General features: G+C 42.7%; 1 protein-coding gene across 3 annotated transcripts; it reads right to left on the bottom strand.

Annotated features, from left to right (window-relative positions):
- Positions 1-668: 668 nt before the first annotated feature.
- On the bottom strand, positions 669-26,950 carry gzf1 (GDNF-inducible zinc finger protein 1). Of its 3 annotated transcripts, none has more exons than XM_038806144.1 (7): positions 26,791-26,950; positions 21,191-21,291; positions 17,788-19,217; positions 16,365-16,459; positions 7,593-7,760; positions 5,712-5,869; positions 669-2,531 (listed from the first exon to the last, which is right to left on the bottom strand). In XM_038806144.1, the coding sequence occupies exons 3-7, from the start codon at positions 19,188-19,190 to the stop codon at positions 1,863-1,865; spliced, it is 2,493 nt and encodes an 830-aa protein (XP_038662072.1). In that variant the 5' UTR covers positions 19,191-19,217; positions 21,191-21,291; positions 26,791-26,950; the 3' UTR covers positions 669-1,862. The 3 variants fall into 3 exon arrangements, with proteins under 3 accessions (XP_038662072.1, XP_038662086.1, XP_038662077.1); XM_038806158.1 differs by having other exon boundaries at positions 17,788-18,919; XM_038806149.1 differs by lacking the exon at positions 21,191-21,291 and having other exon boundaries at positions 26,791-26,949.
- Between the last annotated feature and the right edge of the window lie 804 nt (positions 26,951-27,754).

Genomic DNA, 27,754 nt, shown 5'->3' with positions numbered 1-27,754 from the left:
AATTTAGTGTATCCAAATCTACCCCCCCCCCCCCCCCAATTAAGGGGCAATTTAGCGTGGGCAATCCACACATCTTTGGGTTGTGGGGTTGAGACCCACGCAGACACGGGGAGAATGGGCAAACTCCATACGAGGGCCGGAATTGAACCCAGGTCCTCAGTGCCGTGAGACAGTAGTGCTAACCACTGCACAGGGGTTTTCCTAATCTTGCTTAAATAAACCAATTGTGGTGCTGGAGAAAAGCTGATGTAAAACCGTATCCCCCCTGCGGCAGGTCACATTCTATCGTGTTAAAATAACCCAAGCTTATGCCACATGAGGCTGCTAATGTGGTTTAATGAGCCCTGGCTCTTTAAGATCACAAAGTCCAATTGCTGAAAGTAAGCACTGCCTAAGGTCAATCAGGCTTTATCGGCCGTTTGGTGAGGGAAGTGAGCAAATTGAAAAATGTCTGCAATGTTCCTACACTGGATCAAAAGGGGAAAAACAGAAGCAATGATTACATGTCTACTTTTGAAGTTCTTTCAAACCTTTTAAATGAAATAGGTAGATTGAAGGGCAAAGAATGTTTTATCCAGATATTGAATTATATTTCTACATTTCTAACAAGTTTTTCTTTAAAAGAGTTGGTAAGTGAAGATGAAATAAGGTTGAAGGAAGTCTGAACAAATTGATGAGGAGTTTGTTCATTATTAATAGGACATACTGTTTTTAAAAAAACTCTGTCACAGGCCCCATCACATTCATTTTCAATAGAGTGCTCACAATCTGACAAATCAAAATAGATCAGAAAAATTGATAAACTTCCAAAAAGCTGTTGAGATAAGTTAGCGCGCACACATACAAGGAGATCCGCATGTCATTTTGACTTGACATTCTCTACAATTGCATTTGTGAGATCCGCAAAAAATCAAAAATTATATTAAAGTTAAGTACAGGTTTACAAGATGTCCACAAAACCCCAATATTATACTCAGTGATATAGTAAAGTAAATTCCTCCTACTACAATATTCTCTATATGCCTAATACATTCTAAATTACCACGTCATACGTTTTACAGGTTTAATTATCATTCTGGCTTAAGCTTCGGAATTGTTCAAGACTTTGGTGGCAATTTGTGTTTGGTTTTATGACATTATTAAAAAAACATGAACTCAAACAACAATTTTCCTCTCAAACTAGTTATCTACCTACAGAGTATTAAAAGACACGTGCATTTCCATGGGGGATACTGGGATGTAAATACTGTTACCCACATCGTAAGACTATAGGCCTGAAATGCTACGGGTATCCAAAATGAAGAAAGCATATTTGTCAACCAGATTTTTTATGACAAAAACTTAAACATGCAATTTTGGTTTTCAATAATAATGTGCCATATAATATGCCACAATTAATATCAGATTTAAAAAATTAATAATTATTCCGTGTAACAAAAGGACAATTAAACAGTAAGCATCACGGGATTTGCTCTGGAGGACCCATCAAATCATATTAGATATAAAGATCTTCTGACACTTCAAATTCCAATAGTCAAAGCTTAACTGGTTACTAAAACGTACTTGTGTTACGAAAACATATTTCATGGAAACCCAGCACAAAAGGTATCAGGAAAATTGGAAGCGCAAAAAGAAACTACTATGCAACTTTGTGTGGTCCAAAAGGAGTTAAGGAAATAAACCAGTGCACTTGATGCCCTAGATTATACGGCTGCAGCCCAGTGAGTACAAATTGCAAGTATTTCACAGATAGCCAAAGGATGACAAACTGTGACTTATAATTTATTCCTTTTTCCTTTCCAAAATCTAGATTCTGATCATTTGAAGTTAATCCATAATTCTAGGGGAGAATGGAAACAATACTAGTTTACATTTGAATATTCTGCATATTGGTCACTCCCATTTACTGTACTCTGCAATGTCGGCAGATTATCAGTCTGCATAACAGTTAGCTGTGAAGAACCAGTTGAGATGGTGACAGGTGTTGCACTCTGTATTTGCCCAACCCCAGCTGCATGTGTTAACATGTTACCGATGTGACTAGTCATGGCTAGGCATGCAGGTACAGAAATTGTAGTCACAATGCTTGTGCTAGGGGTCCCATGTTTTTCCAATGCATTGCTGTCAAGCACGAGAGCTTGTGCACTTGCAGTACCCAGCTGCTCAACATTAGCCAAGGTATGAAAATGAGGTTGCACAGAATCTAGTGCGTGGAGTACAGCAAGCTCATTAAAAGTGGCCATCATGGAGGCTGCTTGAGTTACCATAGTGATGGAAGGCAAACCAGCTGACCGCCAATCTGAAGTATCAGATGTGTGTTGTTCATGTGAAGAGATGTTTCCATGGAGCGTTATTGTATTTTGGTCACTGATTATTTCTGGACAAGATACTGATTCCTCTTGTGCTTCTGAGGGGGTAACTTGCTCACAATCAACAAATTGGTGGAGATCTTTTCTTCGAATATTGCGCTTTTTAGAGCCCTCACCCAAAATTACGAGGAAGGATTGCCATGGTGTACTCTTGCTATGAACCTGTTAACAATTTAAAAAACAATTGTGACAGTCGTTAAAAGATGGTTTAAATAGTTTAGACCAGCACCGCTCAAATACACAAGTTTAAAATATTTCATGAGCATGCACAAAGCACCGGAATGTGCTGAATGCTGAATGTGTTCATTCTGTCATGCTACATGTCATTTTCATGACTATTATAGACGATAAGCAAAAATAGACCACCAATAGCATAAATCGCAGAAAAAGGAGTTGAGGCCCCAATCAGATCAGTCATGATCTTAGTGAATGGCGAAGCAGGCTCCAGGGGCCTAATGGCCTATGCCTGCTCCTAATTCATGCCAGCACTGAGAGCCTATAGCTATTAGGAGGGACTGAAGAAACTGGGATTTTTTTCTCTAGAAGGGAGAAGGCTGAAGGGTGGCCTAACAGAGGTTTTTAAAATTCTGAAGGGATTGAATAAGGATGACATAGAAAATACGTTTCCATTAAAATATTCATGAATAAGGAATTCAGAAGAAACTTCTTTACCCATAAAACTGATTAGAATTTGGATCACACCATCACATGAAGAGTTAGAGACAAATCGTACATTGCAACTATAGGGACGTTAGATAAATTATTGCGGGAGAGAAGAATGGGAGGCTATGTTGTTGGGTTAGAGAAAGTAGGGTGGGAGGTGCAAGGAGCAAAAAAACAAGTGCAGACCAGTTGGACCAATTAGTCTGTTTCTCTGCTGGAAATTCTATATTATGCAGCAGAAACATTTCAGAGTATGAAAAGCAAGTGGAATGGATCTACAAGTTTCAATCTCACATGAAGAATGTCATTAAGTGACCCTTAAACTTTATATCAGTGTTCGCAAGAGCATCAAATACTTTGGAAATCACCATGAAATCTTTCTTTGAATGACCACGTCAGGGAAAGTAATTTGAAACTTTGGCATTCTCTAATTTCGCAGGGATTTTCAAAGGCATTTCACATAATTCGGCAAAATTACATGAAGGCAGCTAGAGCAAAGATTTCACTCAACAAAATTAGCAAAAATCATCATAACCAAAATTTGAGGAGCAAATTTGACCATATCCATGCTCCAGTTATTGGATGGTATCAAAATGGAACATGTATAGTCTATCTTGAGAAAGAACAGTCGTTATAGTAACCTGACAGTATAGTTACTGTCAGTACTTTGATTGAGCCTCTAAATTTAAATGTCAGTGCACATGGTTTTTGGTAGCGAAAAGACCAATTTTCACGTTAAGTTGTTTGAGTCTTTTGTCGATGTAAAAGAGAGCCAGAATCGTACAATTTAAGACAAGTCCATTCAAATTTAAATGCCGGTGAGGAGAAACTGAACCAGATATGGAATGCAGGATTCAGTACAAAACACTTGTCCAAATTAAAGCAGAAAGAATTGCAATTTAGAAACTATGGTTGAACACTGGACAAGAAACTGCGTCAAAGTTGATTTTATAAATAAATTTCAATTATAAATGAAACAGCCGATGGAACAGAAATTGTAGCATTCTATTGTTAGGAAAGATAGCTTTCGCATACAGTAAAGGTTAGACTAAAGGTTTTGAACAATATTTAAAGCATTTTAAGTGACCCCACAGCGCCAGGGACCCAGGTTCAATTCCAGACTTGGGTGACTGTCTGTGGAGTTTGCACTTTCTCCCAGTGTCTGTGTGGGTTCCCTCCGGTGTTCTGGCTTCCTCCCACAGTCCAAAGCATGTGCCAGTTGGGTGGGGTTACAGGTATGGAATGGGGGGAAAGGGTCTCGGTAGGGTGCTCTTTCAGAGGGTCAGTGCAGACTCGATGGGCCGAATGGCCTCCGTCTGCACTGTAGGAATTCTATGGTTCCATTCTAATAAGGACAATGAGATTTAAATTTTAGATTTGAGACAAATAACATCACCATTCACAAAAGTAAAGGAATACAATTTTTGCTTCTAACTATGCATGAATGGAGGGGGTGGTTAAAAAGGTAAATACAGTTGGAGCTGTCCTACAATAGCAGCACAAATAATCAGTTATTTATTTATTTCAAAAATAAATTTAAGTACCCAATTAAGTTTTTCCAATTAAGGGGCAATTTAGCATGGCCAATCCACCTACCTTACACATCTTTGGGTTGTGGGGGCAAAACTGACGCAAACATGGGGAGCATATACAAACAATGCGGACAGTGACCCAGGATCGAACCTGGGACCTCAGCGCCCTGAGGCAGCAGTGCTAACCACTGCACCATCATGCTGCCCCCTCAAGTAATCAGTTATGGTTACATATATGAAGATTGGAGGGTGGAGAAACCCAAAATATGGGAAGGGCAAAATCCATACACGTGGATATTAAAATAGTGGCACTGAAAGGTACAGATACAACCTGATGTAAAGGCCAAAGAGAAATGCAGTATCCTGCGAAATGCAGCAGGGAAATTTACAGACAATTTCCATTATAAATGCTGACGCACAAATTCAGAGTGGAAAAGTCCATGGGGACTGCACACAGAAACAAGGTGTTGGATATCTAAGAAGATTACCGTGCAAGAAATTTTGAGATCTATATTTTTAAACGAGCCATTTTGTGCTAAAGTTACAATCTGTTAAGTTTATGTATTTGTCGATGTTTGTAATCTGTAAGACACATTTTGGAGAAACAAAAAAAAGGCGATGAGAAGGTAGATATGATTGTAATCCCATGAGAGAATCCATCTGCAGATAAGCTAGAGTCCACTTTGTTACACAAAAAAGCCAAAGTCACATGCAAACCATGTTACTCTGGAAAAAGGAAAGAAGGGCTTGTCTGAAAATTATAGTTGAGAAGGACAGAAAGGTTACAACACAGGAGTGGGGGAAGAAGAGCATATGGTCCGTCATGTCTATGCCAGCATTTTTTTTCTTCTTTGGATAATTATGCAATTCCCTTTTGAAAGCTATAATTAAATCTGCCTCTATCACACCCCGGGGCACCAACTTTTCAGATCCTAACCACTCGCCGCGTAAAATAATTTTCCTCATGTGCTCCTTTTTCTTAAATCGGCGTCCTCTGTTTTTTTTGCATAACCCTTTTACTAATGGGAGTGATTTCTCTTTATTTTCTCGGTCCAGACTCTTCTTGATTTTCTTGGCCCAGAATTTGTACACCTCAGGTCCTCACGAAGAAAACAGATTTATTACATGGAATCATTCAGATACTTACTGAAGCATGTCTTCGGAGCGTAGATTTATCAGTAAAGGTCCTCCCACATGCACTGCACATAAAAGGTTTCTCCCCTGAATGTATGCGATAGTGGCGTTGCAGGGCATTCAGCTGTGTGAACTGTTTGGCACACTGTTTACAGCAATAGGGCCTCTCACCTGAAAAAGACACAAATGACTGGAGGCTAAAACACAACATTGCCTGCCGTAGCATTTCAAAGCTTCAAACATTGCACTCAGGGACCTTTAGCAATATGCTAGTGTCATTATAATATGCAAATACAAATTTCAAATTATGCACCCAAGGTGGCGCTGTTTAATATCTTTATACACTTCCATTAGAAAGTCGGGTGAAGGAGTGGAAGTGATCGAAGGCCGATTCAGCAGGCCAAGCTGAAACATAAACACTCCTCCCACGGCCAACACACTTGGGTGAAGGTCACCTATAACTTCATTACTTTTTTTCCTTCTCCTTTCTGAGGTTGCTGACCAGTCACACCAAGAGCCCATTGTTAACCCATTCCATGTACCGAGACAGATCTGTTGTAAGCTGACATACACAAGTTCTAACAGTAATTATAATGGCAAAGGTTCTTGATATATACTTTACAGCCTGAGAAATTATTTCAAAATTCAACTTAGTTAATTATAACAAAGATGTTTAATACCTGCAGCAGAATCACATGTGTAGCCACCGAAGTTGGCCATTCCCTCAATACAAAATGGAGGAACGCAAAGCTTGCAGGGTAAAATGGACAAAGTTTGCAGCACAAGCAGGCTGCAACAAGCCACTGTGTATTCTGTCTGCTAAGAGAGCAGACAGCACCGAAACGAACATTCCTCATACTAATGAGGCAATCTCCGGGACAGTTAGCATAGTAATGGAACGATCCCAGGGACAAAGGACACAAATAGGGAAGTGATTGCAACATTGTATGGGAAGCCAGACACCCCGGCACCAGCGGGGTTCGAAGACAAAGCACCTGAAGGCCCGCCCAGTAGCCGAGGGACAGCCTCAGTATTGGGGGGGGATTCAAACAAATCGATTGGGAAGAGACCAAATCGATCCCCAGCAGATAGAGGATCCGCCCAAAAGGGCGCGAAGCCCTAGGACCTATAAAAGACAGGTCCCAAACTCAGTTCGCTCTTCTTGACCAGCCCTCCTCTCTTGACCAGCCCTCTCGACCAGCCTTTACCGAAGAAGACCTTGACCGAGAGAGAGGAGAGGTTCGGACAGCAGCCGCCAGCAACTAAGTGTCTCACAACGATCGCTACCACAGATAGACACTCCTGACGCCTTTTAACCCGTACCAACCTGAAGTCTGCAGACCCAGTGCAGAGCAAGAGGCCATTGTCCCCCTGATCCGGCAGTTCCTTATTCAGATAAGTATTGGTCTATTTAGTGGTAGGAATAGTTTAGTCATCTTAGCGTGTGCATGAGTAGTTTATAATTGTATTATACTAAACTCATTTGTTTGAACTTACTAATTGGTGTATGGTTTTATTGCTTTGAACTTGACCTTGAAACTTGTGGTGGCATCTTAACAATACCAGGCGACTCCAAAGCTAACAAACGAAACAGAGCCAAATTGAGTGTTAAGCACACTCACCCAGAAGGAGCAACACATGTGAAGACCCAAGAACTATTCATCCCTCATAACAAAGCTAGCCATTTCTTTCTTCCAAATTTAGTAAAGGTTTGTGTCTTAGATTTGTAATGCAATTTGTTTTAATACAGCTGCTCCAGATGATTGCAAAAGTTAGATAACATTAAAGCAAGCTCAAGTTTAATGCTCGACTTAAGTAAATAATAAAATGAGGCATGTTTTTTGGTCCACTCAGATTTCATAAGGGTTAAAAGATAGAGCAAACGATATCACACCTGTGTGAACTCTAAGGTGTTGGTGAAGAGAATTTCTTTGTGCGAAAGCTCGGTAGCAGATCTCACACACAAATGGCTTTGATCCAGTGTGGATTCTATTATGATGTTTCAGATACTCCTTTGAAGCAAAACTTTTGCCACATGTTTCACACATAAAGGGTCTTTCACCTGCAAGGTAAAACAGTCAAATTAATCAAACTGCATAATCTTGAAACTTTGAATGTTAGTGATCAGAAACTGTGGTGAATATTACATAGTAACAGGTGAACGTCATTCAGCCCCACAAGCCTGCTTCACCATTTAATGAGATGATGGATCTGTATCATAACCCCACACATCTACAGAGCTGAGGTGCGGAGGGATCTGGATGTCCTAGTGCACGAATCACAAACGTTAAGAGCCTACAGGTGCAGCAAGTAATTAGAAAAGTTAATAGAATGTCATGAATTATTGTGAGGGGAATTGATTACAAAATTAGGGAGATATGCTTCAGTGGTACAAGGCATTGGTGAGATCACATCTGGAGTATTGTGTAGTATTGATCTCCTTATTTAAGGAAAGATGCAAATGTGTTAGCCGCATTTCAGAAAACGTTTACTAGACTAATATTAGGAATGGGAAGGGTGCCTTATGAGGAAAGGTTGTAGATCACAGAGTAAGAGATTTGATGAAAATCTTTAAGATCCTGAGGGGTTTTGACAGGGTAGGTGTGGAGAGGATGTTTCCTTTTGTCGGGGAATCTAAAACTCAGGGTTGCGGTTTAAAAATAAGGGGTCACCCATTTAAGACAGTATTGGGGAGAAATCTTTTCTCTCAGAGTTTCTGGAACTCTCTTCCACAAAAGGTTGTGGAATCAGAATCTTTGAATATTTTTATGGCTGAGCTAGATAGATTTTTGATTAACAAGCGGGTGAAAGGTTATGGGGGTGGAGGCAGGAATGTGGGGTTGAAGTTACAATCAGATCAGCCATGATCGTACTCAATGGCGGAGTAGGCTCGAGGGCCCGAGTGGTCTATCCCTGCTTCTAATTCGTATGTTCATATGCCTTGGCTCCATATCAACCTCAAATTAAAAATGACTAATTGAATGAGCATCTACTGGTTTTTGAAAGAGTGTTCCACATGCCTGTTATGCTTTAAATGAACAAGTCTATCCTTGTTCTCTCCGAATGGCCTGGCTCTGACTTTAAGGTTATGTCCCTTTGTCCTAGACAACCCCGCCAGTGAAAAACATTTTTCTTTCTTCCCAATCGATTCTTTTCAAAACCCTAATTAATTTAATCAATTCACTCCTTAACTGTCTATATTCCAGAAAGGGCGACACGGTGGCGCAGTGGTTAGCATGGAGCGAAGGACATGGGTTCAATCCCGGGACCGGGTCACTGTCCATGGGGAGTTTGCAAATTCTCCACTTATCTGCGTGGGTCTCACACCCACAACCCAAAGATGTACAGGATAAGTGGATTGGCCACGTTAAATTGCCACTTAATTGGGAAAAAAAATTCTGTATTCCAGAATCCACTTATGTAAACTATCCTCATCTAACCCTGAGCCTTGATAACATTCTGGTGAGTGTACACTGAAGACTACTTCTAAAGCCTATACATTCTCAGGTACACGGTCCTGAACTGTGCACACTATTCCACTTGTAGTCCAAATCTGGGCTTTTATAACTGTGGCAATAGTTCCCCTCTTCCACATGTTCTTTCATTATGATAGAAAAAGATTGTAAAAAAACACAAATTGCCGTTAATATGGATAGATCAGTCAGCATCTGAAAGAGAAAGACAGGTTAACTGAATCAGTAATAGTACAAACTGTTGTAACTGCTCCTACATACGTGGATCAATAGAACCAAGCATGGGAGAACAAAACGTGATAATGGGTTCCCAGTCTAAAGAGCAGTTTATGAATTATTGACAGCTGAGTATACAGAGAATATGTCTATTGAGAGCGGATGTTTGAAATGTTAGCATATTGTTGAGAAAGAGTTCTGTTTATTCATTTTTCCAATTCTATCAAAGCTGCTTTTGGACTGTACGCTGCAAATATTGCTTACATTCTACAAATTTGTAGAAAGCTTTCATTCTAATAGATTCCAAACATCTACACAAGGTTAAAATATGAGCATGGAGAAGCTCTAGATGAAGATGAATAACAGAATCGACATGCTCTGAGGGAATACACCGTCTCTGATGTATGGCATACGTTTGGTTATTTTAAACATAGAGTTTGAGGAACAAGTGATCTCAATTTGAGATTATGCTTCTGCCCACATGTTTTCAACCATCCACTGTTCCAGTGGTATAGATGGTTTGCACATGATGCAGTTTGGAAGCTGAAAGTGCAAAAAGCAAAGCTCAACTTTCAGAGTTTGAATTCAGCCACTCCACGAGAGGGGCCACAAAATCATGCATAAGGAAATCAAATGAATTGTTATGGTGACATAAGTATTATGTTGCATGCCATGTGATATGTCAACAAACTGTTTTTTTACCAGTTCATGCCTAGTGTGATTTTCCTGTAAAAGTCCAAAAGAGCAGCTACTTTAACATTCTGTATTCCTAAAGCACCCTTTGTGTAATGCAACATCTCAGAAAACTTAACAATAAAAATTACTAGCAGGAATAAGGGGAAATTAAGTAGCGACTGGAATCATGGTTGAAATGATTGGGTTTCAAGAGGTTTTTAAAGTGGCAACGTAAAGAGTTCAAACCACTATTCACTGAAGAATAAGAAAGTTCTCTGGCTTTCTAGACCAACAGTTTTTCAACAACTAACACTACAAACACAGATTAACTGGTCATTTATTGCACTGACCTTGCTATGTACAAACTCCTGCTGCATTTGTCTTCATTGAAGCAACAATCTCACATCAAAATTGTTTGGCTTAGGACATTCAGACTACGTGAGCCAGTGCTGTAGAAAAGTCATATGGGCGCGATTCTCCCAACGGGAGACTGAGTGCCGACGCTGGAGTGAAATCCGGAGTGTTTCACTCCAGCGTCGGAGGCCGCTCCTCGCACCCTATTCTCTCCCCCCCCCAGGGGGCTAGGAGTGGCGGTTTGTGAATCCCGAATGCCCGGCCTTGACGCTTGCATCAAAGCAGCGCGACGGGAATGACGCGGCCCGCGGCGCTGAATTGACGTAAGCCGCGCATGCGCAGGCTGGCCGGCTCAAACCCACGCATGCGCAGTTTCCGTCTTCACCTCCGCTGCCCCCGCAAGACATGGCGGCTTGATCTTGCGGGGCGGTGGAGGGAAAAGAGTGTGTCGTTTACAGATGCCACGACCCGACGATCGGTGGGCACTGATCGCGGGCCAGACATCTGATGAGCACGCCCGTGGTGCTCGATCCTCCCTCCGCCCCCCCCACAGGCCCCACTCACCTGTTGCGCTCTGTTCACGCCGGCAGCGACCAGGTGTGGTTGGCGACGGCGTGAACCGGTCGGGTTCGTCAGGCCGCTCGGCCCATCCGGGCGGGAGAATCGGTGGTCGCCGTGAGAAACGGCGAGCGGCGATTCTCCGAGCGGCGTGTCGAAAAACGCGACACGCCATTTTTGGGGGGGTGGGAGAATCGCGGGGGGTGCCAGGGCAGCGTGTCGTGATTCGCCTGGCCCTCCCGCGATTCTCCCACCCGGCGTGGGGAGCGGAGAATCGCGCCCATATTTTCTTCTTTCTGTGCAATTTTCTAAACGTCTTTTATTAGAGAGAAAAATACATCTCCCTGTTCTTGGCTGAAAGCTGAGGATCAGAAACCTAGGGCGAGATTCTCCGCAAATGCGGAGAATCGTAAAGGCTGCCGTGGGACAGGCAGTGACCCACAGCTCCCTTCTCGGCCACTTCCGGTGCCGATTCTCCCCTGCGGGCGGGGCTAGGAGCGCGGCCACGTGCGTCACGGCCTTGACGACCGCGTCAAGAGTCACGGCGGCTGACATCGCAGGTTGGACAACGCCAACCCGCGCATGCGCAGTTGGCGTCTTTCTCCTCAGCCGCCCGGCAAGACGTGGCGGCTTGATCTTGCCGGGCGGCGGAGGGGAAAGAGTGCGTCCGTTTTGGATGCTGGCCTGTCCCCTCCTGAGCACAGTCGTGGTGCTCCCGTGCCAATCGGGCCTCTAGATGCCCCAAACGGGCATCTGGCGCCCGTTTCACGACGGCAGCGAGCAGGTGTGTTTGCTCCCGTGTTGAAACGGGCGTGAAGGCCCGGCCACACGGCCCCGGAGAATCGCCGCTCGCCGTAAAAAACGGCGAGCGGCGATTTGTGGCGTGGTTCGGGCGTGGGGAGAATAGCGGAAGGGCGTGAAAAATGTCGGGAGGCCTTCCCGCTATTCTCCCACCCGGCGTGAGGGGCGGATAATCGCGCCCCTAGTTTCTTCCTGCTTCTTGCAAAGTCAGCCAACAGATACCAACAATGGTTCCATCTTAAGCTAGTTTTCAACTGCTGACATCTTGCCCACATTCTCTTCTCATTTCAAGTGGTGCTGCCACAATTCTTCCATTGTTAAATCAACCTTCAAGAAGTTTAAGTTCTCTCTTTTAAGCAAGTATTTATTTTTCTCTCAAACTCTTGGATGTAAGGAGGCTCCTTTTTCTGTTCAGAAAAAGCTTATGATAGACGATTCACCTCTCACTGCATTGCGATCACCGTTTTATCAAGACTTTTGATTAGTGCTTCTCTGAACAGTTATAAGCTGAAAATAATCTCATCCTACTCTCTACAATGAAATAGAGATCTATTTCTTCTCATGGCCATAAATCTACGAAACTCTTCACTTCTCCTCAGTCTTGCAATCTTTAAACTTTTAAAATTCAAGCTTGCTTTACTCATTACTTTTTCAACATCATGACTCTTGAACTGTGGTAAAGCCAAACTCGAACTTCTGCTGCAATTCAACTGAAGTTATGATTTAGATTTTATTTTTTAAATGGAGGTGACCTTCATTTTATTGAAGAATTTACAAAAATAAAGTATTGACCAGGGACAGATATTGTAGTGAAAGCATGACCAATGAAACAGAGGGAAGAAGGGAATCCAAGTTGGTCAGTTTTCAATAATGCTCCGACTGTATTTCTCAAAATCCAAAACTGATCGTTTTTCCCCTTCCCATTTCGAAGTTGAAAATAGAAGCAGTCAGAGGCTAACAAGATTGGTGAAAATGGCAATTCAAGCCTTTACCCATACTGAGCAAACATTCAGGAAATCAGAGGATAGTTAACAAGGCTTTAAAAGAAACAATCAATAGTTAATTTACAAAACATTCATCTTGCCAACAGCATGATAACTGGAACCCAGTTTGTGGATCAGCTAGAACGATTGTCAATAATGTCATTAAAGTGGATCAAATACTAAACAAACTAAATTCCAGGATTGAAAATGCCAGGCAACAGGCCAATTAGTTGAATAAGCTGTTGTAATTATAAGCTTTATTAACTGCTTCAAGAGGCTTTAAGTAAATAACAAAGTCCAATAGGAATTACCCTGGTCAAGGCTGAAATTTAAGGTTTATCCTATAGATCTTTTAAATCAGAACTATAAAACCTTGTAAAGAAAATCATTTTCACATAATCTACCATACTTTACAATATTTCTGGCCCTTTCCTTAAGTTCATGAAGGCACTAAATTTTCTACCATGCACCCGGGTTCTAATAACAATACATATCTGACTAACTAGAGGGCACCAAAGAAGACAGAGCTTTTTGTTCCGGGGAATTAACAGGCCTTTGCTAAACACTTCTTCCCAACAAGACAATCTCAAGCAGAGAAGCTTGCTTTGGGAATTACAGACAGGAACCAATCTCCTACCATTTCATGCCAAAGCATGAGTTACCAGTTACAAATTAGGACTGGACATCATATTGGTTTTACATTAAAATACTGCTATTGATTAAATAGTTCTTTAACCACAACCCAATGTTCAGTACATTTATATTTTCAACAGCAATAATCGTAAAGTACAAAAAGTAAGCCTGTTATATAATGAAACCATTGGAGATTGAAAAAAAATCAAACAAATAATCAGAATGCCAAATTAAGTCCATTAAGACATTTTCAGTGACATTTCGGCAGAATTTTATTCAAATCACCACGCACCATATTGTAGAAGCAATTATACATTATACCCTCTTTGTTAGATGCGTACAAGTAGATCCTGAATTTGACTGATATTTTGACTAACCATTTGAGCAACATGGTAGGTAATCAACAGTGGTCACATTGCGATCCTTTTCCGAATCCTACATATGCCACTGGCTTTAAAAAGAAAACCATTTATGACTGAAAAACGAAATAAAAACTAGAGAACTCTGGAAATGCACAGCAGGCTCATCAATTTCTGGAAGATGCTATTTGGAGGCAAGAACTGCATCCAAAATATTAATCTATCCCTTTTTTTGGATGCCCATTAAACCAGCTGTGCTCTTCCATCATTTTCTGTTTCCAAATGTCTGAATCCAATAACCAGCTGCTTTCTTTTAGATATGTAGTAGCTACATCCATCAATATTTCTTCTATAAATTGTTGGCTGGAACTTGCATCAGTTTGCTTTCTTAAATTTAATGAACTAACCTGCTTTCATATAGTCCCTTATTACATCTCTGAGGAATATTCCAAAGCACGGCACATTCAATGAATTACAATGCAATGATTCTTCCTATGCAGGTAAATGTGGAAAAATTCTGTTTCAAATGGAGTTTCAATGTTCACTTCAATAGATAGTACAAAGCTTGAGAACTGCAATGAAGTGTGCACCCTAGCCTTGGAGTGAGTCTTGAATTGTCAACCTGTTGGCCGGAGTTCATCAACAAGGTCAATCTAATATTTACAATTATGTTGCATAAAACAGAATAGATCAGAAAACCTGTGAGTTTTGACTTGCTGATATTAGCCTGGGCAGTAGTTGGAGCGTCAGAATTAACCCCAGGATCCCTGTTCATGAAACATTAGTTAATGTTTCTGGCTATTCTAGAATCCCTGCTGCAAAGGACACGTGTACAAATGTCAGCTGACGATAAAATTAGACTGGATTCTAATGCCCTCTATAGTAAAAATGTGCCACGCGCTCAAAAGGAGGAAAATGTAAAGAGGGGGCCACTGTATCCCAGCCCAAAATAAATCTTTGAAAGGGCAGGAACAACTGGAACTAGTAATGGCATTTCAGTTAGAAACAAAACATTTCAACTTTTAGGATTTCAACCATAAGAACACAAGAAAATTTAAATCATGCAAGTTAACGAAGAAGACATTTCCATAAAACGTACATTCTCTTTTCACAGAGCAACATCAAAAGAGAACTCATTCTGCACTCCAAGCAGTAATAGGCTCACATGAGTTTGGTCATCTTCAATATTTTACAGTTGTGTTGATGTATGCCCTGGGTTGGGGTATATTACTACTTGTATCCTTTAATAACCAGTTCAGTCTCGGTTCTTCTGCAACTATTTCCAAGCCATCAAGCTATGCATATCACACCACTAAACACCGGGCATAGGCATGTTGGGAGAAATAAAGCATAATGCACAGCCGCTAGAACTTTGAACTCCGTGCTAACATTGATCAACTAGCTGCAAGTTACTCCAGATATTTAAGCTTGCACAAACATTCAAACTTGAACGGAATACTAGCAGTTCCCAAATGTCTTCACATATCTGGAACTACCCAGAAAAAGGCAGTTACAATTACTTTCAACAGTTTTCTATTTACGCACAAGCACCCTTGATCCTTTTGAAACTTTTGCAAACTCTTAAAAACATTGAAAAAGTCTCTTCAGGGTTGCCTCTGGGGCTTAACATGTGACTAACTAAGATATACAAGAGGAGAAAAGTCCCAACTTCAATCTCCAGTCAGCAATGGCTTACTTGATCCGACCAGTCAGCGCAGCAGCAGGTTGAGGCAAGGCGAGGAAAACTGGCCACAGTTGTGCTCCTGACTGCCATCCAGTGACTTCTACTGGAATTGTGAATACATTTACGTTAAGCAAGGTTAGGCATAGTTCCAACACACTCCTGTGGTAAAACAGCCTCCAGACACTCACTATTAAGACAGCTACATGAATAGCTGTCTTGAGGGCTCAATGATAACTATGGAGTAACACCTCAGCAAGGAAGGAGAGCCGGGAAGAAAATTAATGAGAAAATAAATGGTTCCAGCTGTGCAATTTTAAGAAACAGCTAAACTATACTTTTGTTGAAAGATTAAAGCTTGTTCTTTGCAACATTTAGTATTAACTAAAGGGTTTCAGCATCTGTACAAGACTATCAAACCAATGAACATAACGTTTTCACTGTCTGATTTAATATTGTAAAAAGTGTGTAAGACAGGCTATATTTTCACTCAACCTCCACCAATACTGTTGTACTCTTGATTGAGAAACTTATGCAATATCTCTAATGTTTGGGGACTTCCCTTTCAGAGGCCAATGTGCTCAGGGGCTACTGGTGCTGACTCAACAACCTACCAGCCATCGTTGGTCAGGCTGAGGCGACTCTAGAGACAGATCTCATGTCAGTATATTTTTCTACACATATCTATGATGCGTGTGATGCTCTTATTCTTTACTTTTACTATTTTTTCTTTGCTTCAATCTTCCTTCTTTCAAGCATGTGTTGTTTGCTCTGACACAACTCCAAGGGTACCAGCTGTTTCCATCCAAATCTTTGCTAATAAGCTACAAGACATGGCTGAATCACAATTTTGACGTACACTGTACATTTTGCTCTGAACTGCTCGAAGCAGTTATACAAATAGAGTTCAGAAAAATACATGAAAAAAGTTACCTGTGTGAGACCTCTTGTGATATATTAACATATGATTCTGTGTAAACCTGGCACCACATTCATCACAGGCAAATGGCTTTTCACCAGTATGGACCCTTGAGAGTGCATATAAATGAGAGAAAGAGAGTCTTGATATACAAGTACAATTATTTAAAGATCAAACTACAAAGATTCTACATTAGATTATAAAAGAACTAGGTTGAATTCTAAATTGTTATATGCACTATAGTTACGTCAAAATATCAGTTAGCTGTTTACTTTTCTATTATGTACTGAAATTTAGTGCGTTAGTAACTCTGATTCACTCAATGATCCAATGGGCATCTACAGCTGCTTTCTCCTTTTATTGAAAAATAATTAATCACATTTTAATTATGCTGGCAGTTTTATAACATCAGTCTAAAATAAACTCAAATGACATATGAAACTCACATGAATTAAGTATTTTCCTTGCTTCTTCCCCAATCTCAATACTGAAGCAGAAAGGTGCTGATAAGAAAGCAGTATGTGCCGCCACCACTATCTGCTGAACTTCACTCCTGAAACAACTTTGTTCTGGTACCTTGCTTTCTGCCTTCAAAAATTTCCTTACACTTTAGCTCTATGATGTGATTTGGGATTCCCCGCCCTTTTAGTTTTCCATCTTTTCCTGCTTAGTATCCACGCCTTTGTTTCTGACATTATCTTTGGGGAGAAACATTATATAAAACTCAACTTTGACTTTCTCTGTTGTGTTGCGACAACCACAAAGCAATGGGGAATGTGCCATGTAGCAGGCAAACAGTTTGCGCACAAATAGTAGTCACTTTAAGATGTGCACATGCATGGCCATACGGTAATCCTAAAGGGACCATGCAGTGCAACAAACAGGCTTGTTTGGAAATGAAAGGGGACACTTGGTTTCCATCATTGCTGGTTTCTAACTGGGTGCGAAGTTTCAGAAAGTAAGCATCTAAACTTGCCTTTCAATTTCTGGTTCTTCCCTGCAGAAAATCTTGCACCTACATTGCAAAACCCTCAATTTTTTCTTCAGGGAATTGACTCAGTGGGGCTGAGTGGAACCATAGGTATGAGGCTGTCCCTTCAGGTGCCCCTTCCATTTTATTTTGGTGAGCTAATCATGTATTTTTTGGTCCGATATACAGCATGAGATGATAATTCAATGAAGGATATGCACTCAAAGACCAGAAGGCAGAATTTTCTACACAATTGTATGATCAAGAATTCCATTTGGTTTACCTTTATGCTGGTTAATTACTCCTTCAATGTAATATTTTAGTTTTGTAAATATTAAGGAGTTAGATTATGCTACTGTAACAAGAGCAAGACTGACAGGACACAATCTCAAATCCTGATAATAAAATGACAAATATAACTGAGTTGATGAAAAGTGCATACTATGAAGTTATGCTGCACATTGTACCTTAAGTGCACCTTCAGAGCAGATGGCTGAGAAAACTTAGCATGGCATTCCGGGCATTCATAAGGTTTATCTCCAGTGTGTGTCCTTTCGTGGAGTCTCAAAGCAGTTTTGGAACTCAGTCTTTTACCACATTGCAAACATAAATGGCGCTCTCCACCACCCTCATGAACGTGTAGGCTATGCCGTTTCACATCTTTTTTCCTTTTAAACTTTTTACCACAAAGTAAGCATGGGAAGCGGCGTTCTTCAACATGGACATGCCTTTGGTGGCTTTTTAAATTGCACCGATTGGCAAATGTCTGGTTGCAAGTCTCACAGCGGTAAATAATTTCAGGTGTAACACCATGATTCTGCTCTATGTGTTTCCAGTAGCTCTTCTCATACTGAAAATCTTTCTCGCATTTGTCACACTTGAAGTTTCCACCTCTTCTCTTCTTCTCAATTTCATCAGGTGTCTTTTTTGCATCCTCATCCAATTCAAAATTACCATCACTCTCTGCTTCCTCTTCTATCATCTCATCTTCACCATCAGGCTTGTCAGCAATTTCTGTCGTTGTTTCCTTTTTAACTTGGGCTTCAATGTCTTGATTATCATCTACATAGGTCAGTTTTCCAGATTCCTCTTCCAAATTTTGATCAACTTTCTCTTGCTCACGAAGTTTACGTGTGTATTTCTTCTTGGGGATTTCCAAAAAGATTTTTCGTCCTGCCAGCCTTCCACTGGCTCTTTTCGCCTTTACACTGTACGGCTTTCCCACTTTCTTCTCCTTTTCCGACTTTTCCCATCCTTTGGTTCGAGTAGTTTCTAGCAATGGTTTGCAATCTTGCTCATGAGATATCTCTTCATCTGAAATATTTTGGGCAGTGGATACTTGGGGATTGTGTGAAGGAATTGCTGCTGTGTTCAGAGAAGAAACTGAAACAGAATCGCTGTCCTGTTTATTGCCTTTAATTCGCTCTACTCCCTGGGAATCAGCCAAATTACCCAAGTTCATCACAGCTGACTCAAGTATCTGTGTTTTTACTTGGCTGCAGACCTCTGCCAGTTCTCTGCACTTCAATTTCTCCGCAATTTCCTGTAATCTTTGTACCCTCTCGGCCTCAACCTCCACTTTTGCAGTATATACAAAATCTAGAAAAGAGGCAAAGTCAGCTGTGTAAATGTCTTGCAAAGTAACAATAGTAATCTTAGTGTTCACCATTTCATTAAGGAATAGCTCCTTAAAGTAACTGCTGGCAGCTGCCAACACAGCTTTGTGAGCAACAAATTCCTCTTTGTTGCCCTGGTGCTCTATCAGCACAGTCACATCACAGAAATAGCATAAGATCCGGAGTTTGTGCATCTCATCCAACAAGTTTTTTGGGGCTGCCCTGGACTCCAGCACTACTTGATTGCTGACCATTTTCCTTTATTTTGTCAATGCCTGCAACTTAAAAAAAATTACACAGTCAAGATCAACAATTACGTTCATGGATTTGCATTCTAAATTTGGATGGCAAATAATTAGTACTGTACTATGGAAAATGGATCTAATAAATATAACCTTTTCTTTAGTTGTGGAGCAAAAATTAATCCATGCATAATGCAATAACTTCAGTTATATACAAGTTATCAAAGAGTGCACAAAGTTTAGTACATGCTCACATTAAAGTGCACCATACAATGTCTCAGATTTTTCAAATTTAACTCAGTGGTCATGTTTTTAAGAGAAAAATCTGATTTTACAAGCCACCTTTACATTAGATCAATGTATTCATTGGTTATGACATACTGAAAACATCTCTTAAACCAGCCCTCTTATATAAAATTAGCTCATTGCTAGTAGAACAGCAACACACACAAAATCCATGCAGGAGCTAAATTCATTTTTGACATATCAAGATACCTTTTCTAACTGCAATGGGTCTGGATTGCCTTACTTTGGGCTCTGAATAAGTATATACAAACACAAAATAAATCTATATATTTTTTCTTGCCAACCGAAACATTTTGGACCCTACAAGCAAAAAAGAGCATTTTTGTTTATCCATTACTGACGGACATGATAATCTCTCTATTCAACAAGAGATTAATTTAAAAGCTAGATCAATTAACAATAGACTGCATGAATATCATGGTTGCATATCATATAGCTCCCATGACTTAAATTATTCCATCCCATAGAACTATAAGATAATAGTTACAAGATAGAAATTCAATCAAGGCGTTCAAAAGCTATTAGACACCAATAGGGTGAAGGAAGGACAATGTTGGCCCGATAAAAATCAGCAAACGCTGACTATTGAATTTTGAATGTCGCATCACTTTCTACATGCATTTCTCCACCACCTGATTTGGCCACACTGTTGCTCTGCATGATCAGATTGCTTGTCTAACATTCAGCCTCCGATGAGCTACAATTTCCTCTATTTAAACATTGGGAATACTGAAGCAATCGTATCAATCCTTCCCTCAAACACGATACTCTGAGCCACTCATTCCACTATCGTCCCCACCCACTGCCTCAGGTTGAACCAGACTGTTTGCAATATTCATCTCTGACTCAACACCAAGTTTAGCTTGTGACCTCATATCTACTCTGCCACAAAGAGTGCCTACTTTTTTCTCAGTCCACATTATTAAATATTTACACATATCAGACTTGACTATTCCAACGCTGTTCTGGTCATCCACCCCACACAAGTTTCAACTCATTTAGTTCTCTTTTACTTGAATTCTTATCTGACAATAAATAGCACTTACCCATTACACTTGTCCTTGCTGATCTAGGCTCTGACTTTGGTCTCTTATGCACCTTTCCCTCCAATCTCCCCATCATTACTGGCATGCCTTCAACCATCTTGGCCCTATGCTCTGGAGTTTCCTCCCTAAAATTTTGCATTTGCAGTTTCCCCCTTTGAGACCAACTTAAAATTCATGGCTTTTACCAAGATTTTGTTAGCCCTCCTAATGTTTCCTTCTTAGGTTGCCATCCATTCAGATTAAACTTCCATGCAGGACAGTGGGATAATTTTTTTTAAGTTAAAGGCATTACGTAAACACAAATTGTTGCTGCCAATACAACTTGCATTACATTAGAGATCGTAGGCATTAAAGCCCAATAATGCAATTCAGTTGTTTAAACAGCAGAAACACGGTATCACAGCACCAGGGACCTGGGCTCGATTCCTGGCTTGGGTCACTGCCTGTGTGGAGTCTGCACGTTATCCCAGTGTCAGCGTGGGTTTCCTCTCACTAGACCCGAAAGATGTGCTGTTAGGTGAATTGGATATTCTGAATTCTCCCTCAGTGTCCCCGAACAGGCGCCAGAGTGTCGCGACTAGGGAATTTTCACAGTAACTTAATTGCAGTGTCAATGTAAGCCTACTTGTGACAATAATAAAGATTATTATTCGCACTTACTTGTGAGGTTTAGTATGCCAGAGTCAACTTAGCCACGAATATTATGATCCCCATCGTACATTTGAAGTACAAATACAAATCAACTGTTGATCAAATTCAACCTTAATAAAAACAATATGACTGTTAACATAAGAACACTGAGTAAAAGCCACACTCATCCAAATTTGATCTCAACAACATTGGTGCCATTTAAGTGATTACATTAAGGAACCTATACAGTTTTTGCAGGGAGGCCATGCACCCCATTTATATGAAGATTACCTTTTGTTTTCTCTCCACTAAGTTAGTCTGCTTCTGCAGGCAAGTGGCTGGGAAGCAGGTTTAATCAAGATCCCAGACAGCTGCTAGAAATATGATTCAATGAACAACTTCCCACCCAATTTACTCCCTTTTCCATATGTGAAATAAATTCAACATAAATCACTGTTTATTCGACATATTTAATAGTGTCAATCTTTCATAAGAATTTTAGGATAAGGAATGGTGAAACTTGCAAAAGTTGGCGTTTTAATACCACTAGTTGAGAAATACATTGGGCGCGATTCTCCGACCCCCACGCCGGGTGGGAGAATCGCGGGAGTGCCGGGCGATTCACACCACACCGCCCTGGCACACCTCCCCCAAAACGGTATGTCGCGTTTTACGACAGGCCGCTCGCCGTTTCTAACGGTCGAGCGGCGATTATCCTGCCCGGATGGGCCGAGTGGCCTGCCTAATCCGACCGGTTCACGCTGGCGCCAACCGCACCTGGTCGCTGTCGGCGTGAACAGCGTGCGACCGCTGCGTGTGGGGCCTATGGGGAGGGGAGGATCGAGCACCAGGGGGGTGCTCAGGAGGGGTCTGGCCCGCGATCGGTGCCCACCGATCGTCGGGCCGGCGTCTCTGAAAGATGCACTCTTTTCCCTCCGCCGCCCCGCAAGATCAATCCTCCATGTCTTGCGGGCCGGCGGAGGGTAGGACAGCAACCGCGCATGCGCAGGTGACGTCATTTAGGCGCCGCCGGCCACGTCATTCAGGCGGCGCCGCTTTGACGCGGGCGCCAAGGCCCGGCGCGTGAAATTGACACGCCGCCGTTCCTAGCCCCCGGGGGTGGGAGAATAGGGGGCGAGGAACGGCCTCCGACGTTGGAGTGAAACTATCCGGTTTTCACTCCGGCGTCGGCACTTTGTCTTCCTTTGGGAGAATCGCACCCATTGTGTATTACAAAAAGATACATTATTCCAAACAAGGAACCTAGAAAGTGTGCTCACTGAATAATTTCAACCTAACGTCTGAATTTTCATGCCAGATATATTGTGTCGCAGTCACTGCTGCCTCTCAGCACCAGCGACCCGGGTTCAATTCCGGCCTTGGGTGACGTACTGTGTGGAGCTTGCACTTTACCCCTGTGTCTGTGTGGGTTTCTTCCGGGTGCTCCGGTTTCCTAACATGTGGTAAGGTGGATTGGACATACTAAAATTGCTCCCTCGTGCAGGTTAGGTGGGGTTATGGGGATAGGGTGGGGGAGTGATCCTGGGCAGGGTGCTCTTTCGGAGGGTCAGTATAGACCCAATGGTCAAAATAGCCCTCCTGCACTGTAATGATTCTAAACCATAAGGCTGGAAAGAGGTCACACAGAGTATAAATATTGGTGTACATCCCTTGGACTGAGCAACTTGTTTGAGTGTGTTATGAATATCACCCTGGTGGCAGCTGGAACACAGCTACTAGATGCACCATTTTCATATCCAGCAATTGATACAGGTGTTTGTCTTTCTCAATCAAACCCGGGAGCTCGGCAGCAGTGCTAACCACTGCACCACCATGCTGCCCGAGAAAGACAGAGTTAACGTTTTGAGTCTGCATGACTTCAAGCTCGGAAGAAGTCACATTGACTTGGAATATGAAGTCTGTTTCTCTCTCCGCTGATGCTGCCAGACCCCAGTTTTTCCAAAATTTTGTTTCAATTTGAAATTTCCAGCATCCACAGTATTTTGCTTTTATTCTAAAACGTTTAGAAATTTTAAAACACCTCCATCAAGAACAAGCTGCAAGACAAAAATATTCACCCAATCAAGAAATATATTACACCTGCAATGTAACAATGATGGTCGTCAGTAACAGTAGGCGGGATTCTCTGACTCCCTGTTGGGTCGGAAAATCGCCGGTGACCGGCGTCAATCCCGCCCCCACCGTGTCCCGAATTCTCCGGCACTGGAGTTTCGCCGGGGGCGGGAATCGTCCGTGCATGCCCCCCCCCCCGGCGATTCTCCGGCCCGCGATGGGCTGAAGTCCCGCCGCTGTCATGCTTCTCCCGCCGGCGTGGATTAAACCACCTCTTACCGGCGGGCGGGCTCCGGAATCCTGGGGGGGGGGGGGGGGGGGGGGGGGGGGGGGCGATCTGGCCCCGGGGGGTGCCCCCACGGTGGCCTGGCCCACGATTGGGGCCCACCGATCGGCGGGCGGGCCTGTGCCGTGGGGGCATTCTTTTCCTTCCGCCTTCGCCATAGTCTTCATCATGGCGGAGGTGGAAGTGACCCCCTCCCCTGCGCTGGGATGACGTCAGCAGCCGCTGACGCTGCGGCGCATGCGCGGACTTCCGCCGGCCGCCGAAGTCCCTTCGGCCCCAGCTGGTGTGGCGACAAAGGCCTTCCACATCAGCCGGCGGAGCGCCAACCACTCCGGCGCGGGCCTAGTCCCTCAATGTTAGGGCTTGGTCCCTAAAGGTGCGGAGACTTCCGCACCTTTGGGGCGGACCGACGCCGGAGTGATTCACGCCACTCCATCACGCCGGGACCCCCGCCCCACCGGGTAGGGGAGAATCCCGGCCAATATAACATTACAAGATTATGGGAGGCATGGTGGCGCTGTGGTTAGCACTCCAGCCTCACAACACCGAGGACCTAGGTTCGATCCCGGCCCCGGGTCACTGTCCGTGTGGAGTTGCACATTCTCCCGTGTCTGCGTGGGTCTCACCCCCATAACCCAAAGATGTGCCTGGTCGGTGAATTGACCACGCTATATAAAACAAATAACATAAGATGCATTTTTTCCCTTAAAAAACTGCATTTGTAGCTGCTCAATAACATTTTTTGTTGTACATTATGAAGTGAAATATCAAATCGGATGCCTTCTGAGATACCTGTAGAATGAAATGAATATTCCAAAACCCATGATGATGGTTGTGTGAGTGAGTGTTATCTGTTGAGGGCAGCAGAGCTTTGTTTAATTGTACAGATGTTGGAATAAATTAACTCTTTTGGAGGTTTGCCTAGTTACCTTTGGAGAACTGCAAGTATTTATACAGAACATGCCACTTGAGAATTCGGTGGAATATCTATTAATCACCAAATGGAGGGAACCCAAATATGATATTGGAAATTGGTGAAGAGTTCCAAATTTTGGTCTTGCATGCATGGAACAACAATTTCCCAGGCACTGAGATGAAAACAAGTTCAAACAGAATTAATGTTTTCATCGGGAGATGATTTACATTGGACAAGAGGGAACTGGTGTAACAAGCTTGTGATGTCTCACACAAGCCTTTGTCTCCTTAAAACTCCAAGAGATTAATCAGGAAGATAAATAATTACAGTGCCAAAAATTATGTTTCCATTGTAAGTGGAATAGATTCATTGTAGGCTAAATCACGAGGTGTCTGTGGAAGGAGCAAACTTGAAGGGTTGAGTGGTTTTCCTGTTCCATAATTTATTGCCTCAGTAACCTGGAACAGGTAGAAATAACGTTGTCCTTAGTCATAGCTAGGAAGTTAAACTAGTTTCCATTTGCATGATACTTTAACAGCAGCATTCAGCAATGTTCTGTTACAGAAGCAGTGGAAAATTGTTCAGTTGGTCAGGTTCGGGCGCTCCTATATTGAAAAATATTGACTGGGGAAAGAGCATAATTAATTGCACAAATATAATCGCTTGTTTTCAGAAAAAGTAAACTTATCAAAATGATTGTATTCTGGAAGGCTTTGTCAATCCAGGTATCTCAATATTTTGAAATAGCTGAGGTTCCCAAGATAGATAGATAGATAGAACAGTACAGCACAGAACAGGTCCTTCGGCCCTCGATGTTGTGCCGAGCAATGATCACCCTACTCAAGTCAACCTATCCACATAACCCAACAACCCCCCCCGCCATTAACCTTATTTTTTAGGACACTAAGGACAATTTAGCATTGCCAATCAACCTAACCCGCACATCTTTTGGACTGTAGGAGGAAACCGGAGCACCCGGAGGAAACCCACGCACACACGGGGAGGACGTGCAGACTCCGCAGACAGTGACCCAGCCGGGAATCGAACCTGGGACCCTGGAGCTGTGAAGCATTTATGCTAACCACCATGCTACCCTTTGATGGTAAACATATGGTAAACATAAAACCATGGATAAATTAAAAGAATCATCTTATAAGAAGATCTAATGAAAATGTGAAATAATAAAACAAAAGAAGAAATTTGGTGGAGCTTGAGAATGTTCTTGAGACCATATGGCATAATCTTACACCAATTCTTACATTGTTATAGCATCCTATTAGGTAGGTATTGTGGTAAACTACTGTTGTACCTATGTTACAGTAAGAAGTCTTACAACACCAGGTTAAAGTCCAACAGGTTTGTTTCAAACACAAGCTTTCGGAGCGCAGCGCCTATGCTAGGTGATGTACGGTAAGACCCTGTACTACAAGTACAGCGGTAGTCCCTGCCTGCTGGCTCCGCCCAGTAGGCGGAGTATAAATATGTGTGTCCTCCACGCAGCAGCCATTTTGCCAGCTGCTGAGGGAGGCCACACATCTTAGAGTAATAAAGCTTCAGTTGTATTCAACTCTCGTCTTTGTCCAATTGATTGTGCATCAGGTCTAAAAACAGAAATTGCAAGATTGACAATTCCATTACAAGGTAATAGGAAATTGGTTTCAGCAAAATACATGTATCTGTTTGCCAAAATGCTAATTGAACCTAAACTTTATTTTAAAATTGGTAATATATTTTATATTGTAGAACGTTATTTTCCAATGCTTACTCCTAATTTGGATCAGCTTAAAGGTCAACCGGATAGTTTGAACACTACCTAGAATGTACATAAACACTACTGAATGTTCAAATGTGCCATCAGCATGCTTACTCCAGACTGCCTTCTGCTGCTAAAGGGGTCCAATAAACGCTATGTTGCCCTAATGGTGCTTAGATATTAGCAACTCCACTGCTACTGGGGCTTTTTGCTTTAAAGAACAGTTTAACCATCGTTATCTTACCTACCTACTGAAATGGGGGTGGGGGTGATAGAATTTGATTGAGGTTTAAAGGACGATGAAATAAATTGATTACGTTCGACATTAACAGTTTGTCCAAATTGAAGAACCCCATTCTCCAGATAGCAGATTCTGACCCTCTCTGCACCCAACCCCATCCCAGTGTTACTCCCCTCCCTCGCCACCTGTCCCGCAGACAATGTCCTCCGTCCACCTCCCACTCCCCCAGTCGGTGTCCGTGTCACTCCCCCAGGCCTGCAGCTCAGCCGGATCCGGGTGGGTGCTGAGCCCCGGCTCTAACGCGGTTCCCGTCCCCCGGCCGCCACTCCAAAACAATCGACTTTCTTCCGCACCAACTGACCTGCTGTCCGGGACCCGGCTTGTACAGGGTGTATCGAGGGAGGGCTGTTGGTGTGATGAGAGAAGGGGTTGGTTTCCAAAGTCCCCGGGTAGCGAACTCTACGTCGCCATCGGGCGGCTCCGAAGGCCTGACTCGGCGCACGCGCACTCCGACGCCAAGGCCGCGCCTCGCGCTCCCGGCACCTGCGCGCGCCGTCGGGGGCAGGGCAGGCGAGTCACAACGCGCAGGCGCCCAGAATACCCCCACCCGTCACCGCCGCGACACGCATGCGCAATGGTCACCTCTCCCTGTTCGCTCGGCGAGGTTTCAGCAACGTTGTTCTGTCCACCTCCACGTTTAAAAAAAAATAGATACTCGGAGCCCCGCAAAACGTTTGCCTCCAGATTAGCATCTTTATTGCAAATGCACTGCAGGATTTTTGGTTCTAATTTCAGGAGATACTTTTGACAGTATCAAGACATCTCTCGGAATTGTTACACTGCCGATGCCTCCAGCTCTCCTAATGAACATTCGCTCGGTGCCGAATTCTCCTGCTTTCTCCCCCATAGTCCTGCACACACGTCGTTATCAGATAAAAGTCTAATTCGAATGCTTCAACCGATGAAAGGGGAAACAACAGAAACATGCCTCAGAATAGAAGTACAAAATATAAAGATCCTTGGGCCTTGCTAATCATGGAATATGAAAGTCCAATTGGGAATTTTTACCTATTCAGTTGAAAATGCAGGCATGCTGTGGTGAATGTAATTCACACTGTATTGTATGGTATTGTGTCCTTGTGGGTTCTGTCTGTGAGCCGTTGCGTGGCTCTGCCCATAGGGGGAGATGAGGAGCTTGTACAGGGGTCCACCCATGGCTCCGCCCATGGCCCCTCCCACTACCGGAAGTATAAAGTGCTGCAGCCGTGTGAGCCTGCCCTCAGTTCTTCTGGTCGCAGGCAGGCTCAGTTGTAAGACTATTAAAA

The sequence above is a fragment of the Scyliorhinus canicula genome, chromosome 1, assembly GCF_902713615.1.
Source record: "Scyliorhinus canicula chromosome 1, sScyCan1.1, whole genome shotgun sequence".
NCBI lineage: Eukaryota > Metazoa > Chordata > Chondrichthyes > Carcharhiniformes > Scyliorhinidae > Scyliorhinus > Scyliorhinus canicula.
This window is presented reverse-complemented; position numbering and strand designations above follow the sequence as displayed.

Coding starts and splice junctions, on each gene's coding strand:
- gzf1 (XM_038806144.1), bottom strand. CDS start 19,190: ATGGTCAGCAATCAAGTAGTGCTGGAGTCCAGGGCAGCCCCAAAAAAC. Junction 16,460..17,787: donor GCTCTGAAGGTGCACTTAAG/GTACAATGTGCA, acceptor TGCACTCTCAAG/GGTCCATACTGGTGAAAAGC. Junction 2,532..5,711: donor CGCTCCGAAGACATGCTTCA/GTAAGTATCTGA, acceptor AATTGTTAACAG/GTTCATAGCAAGAGTACACC.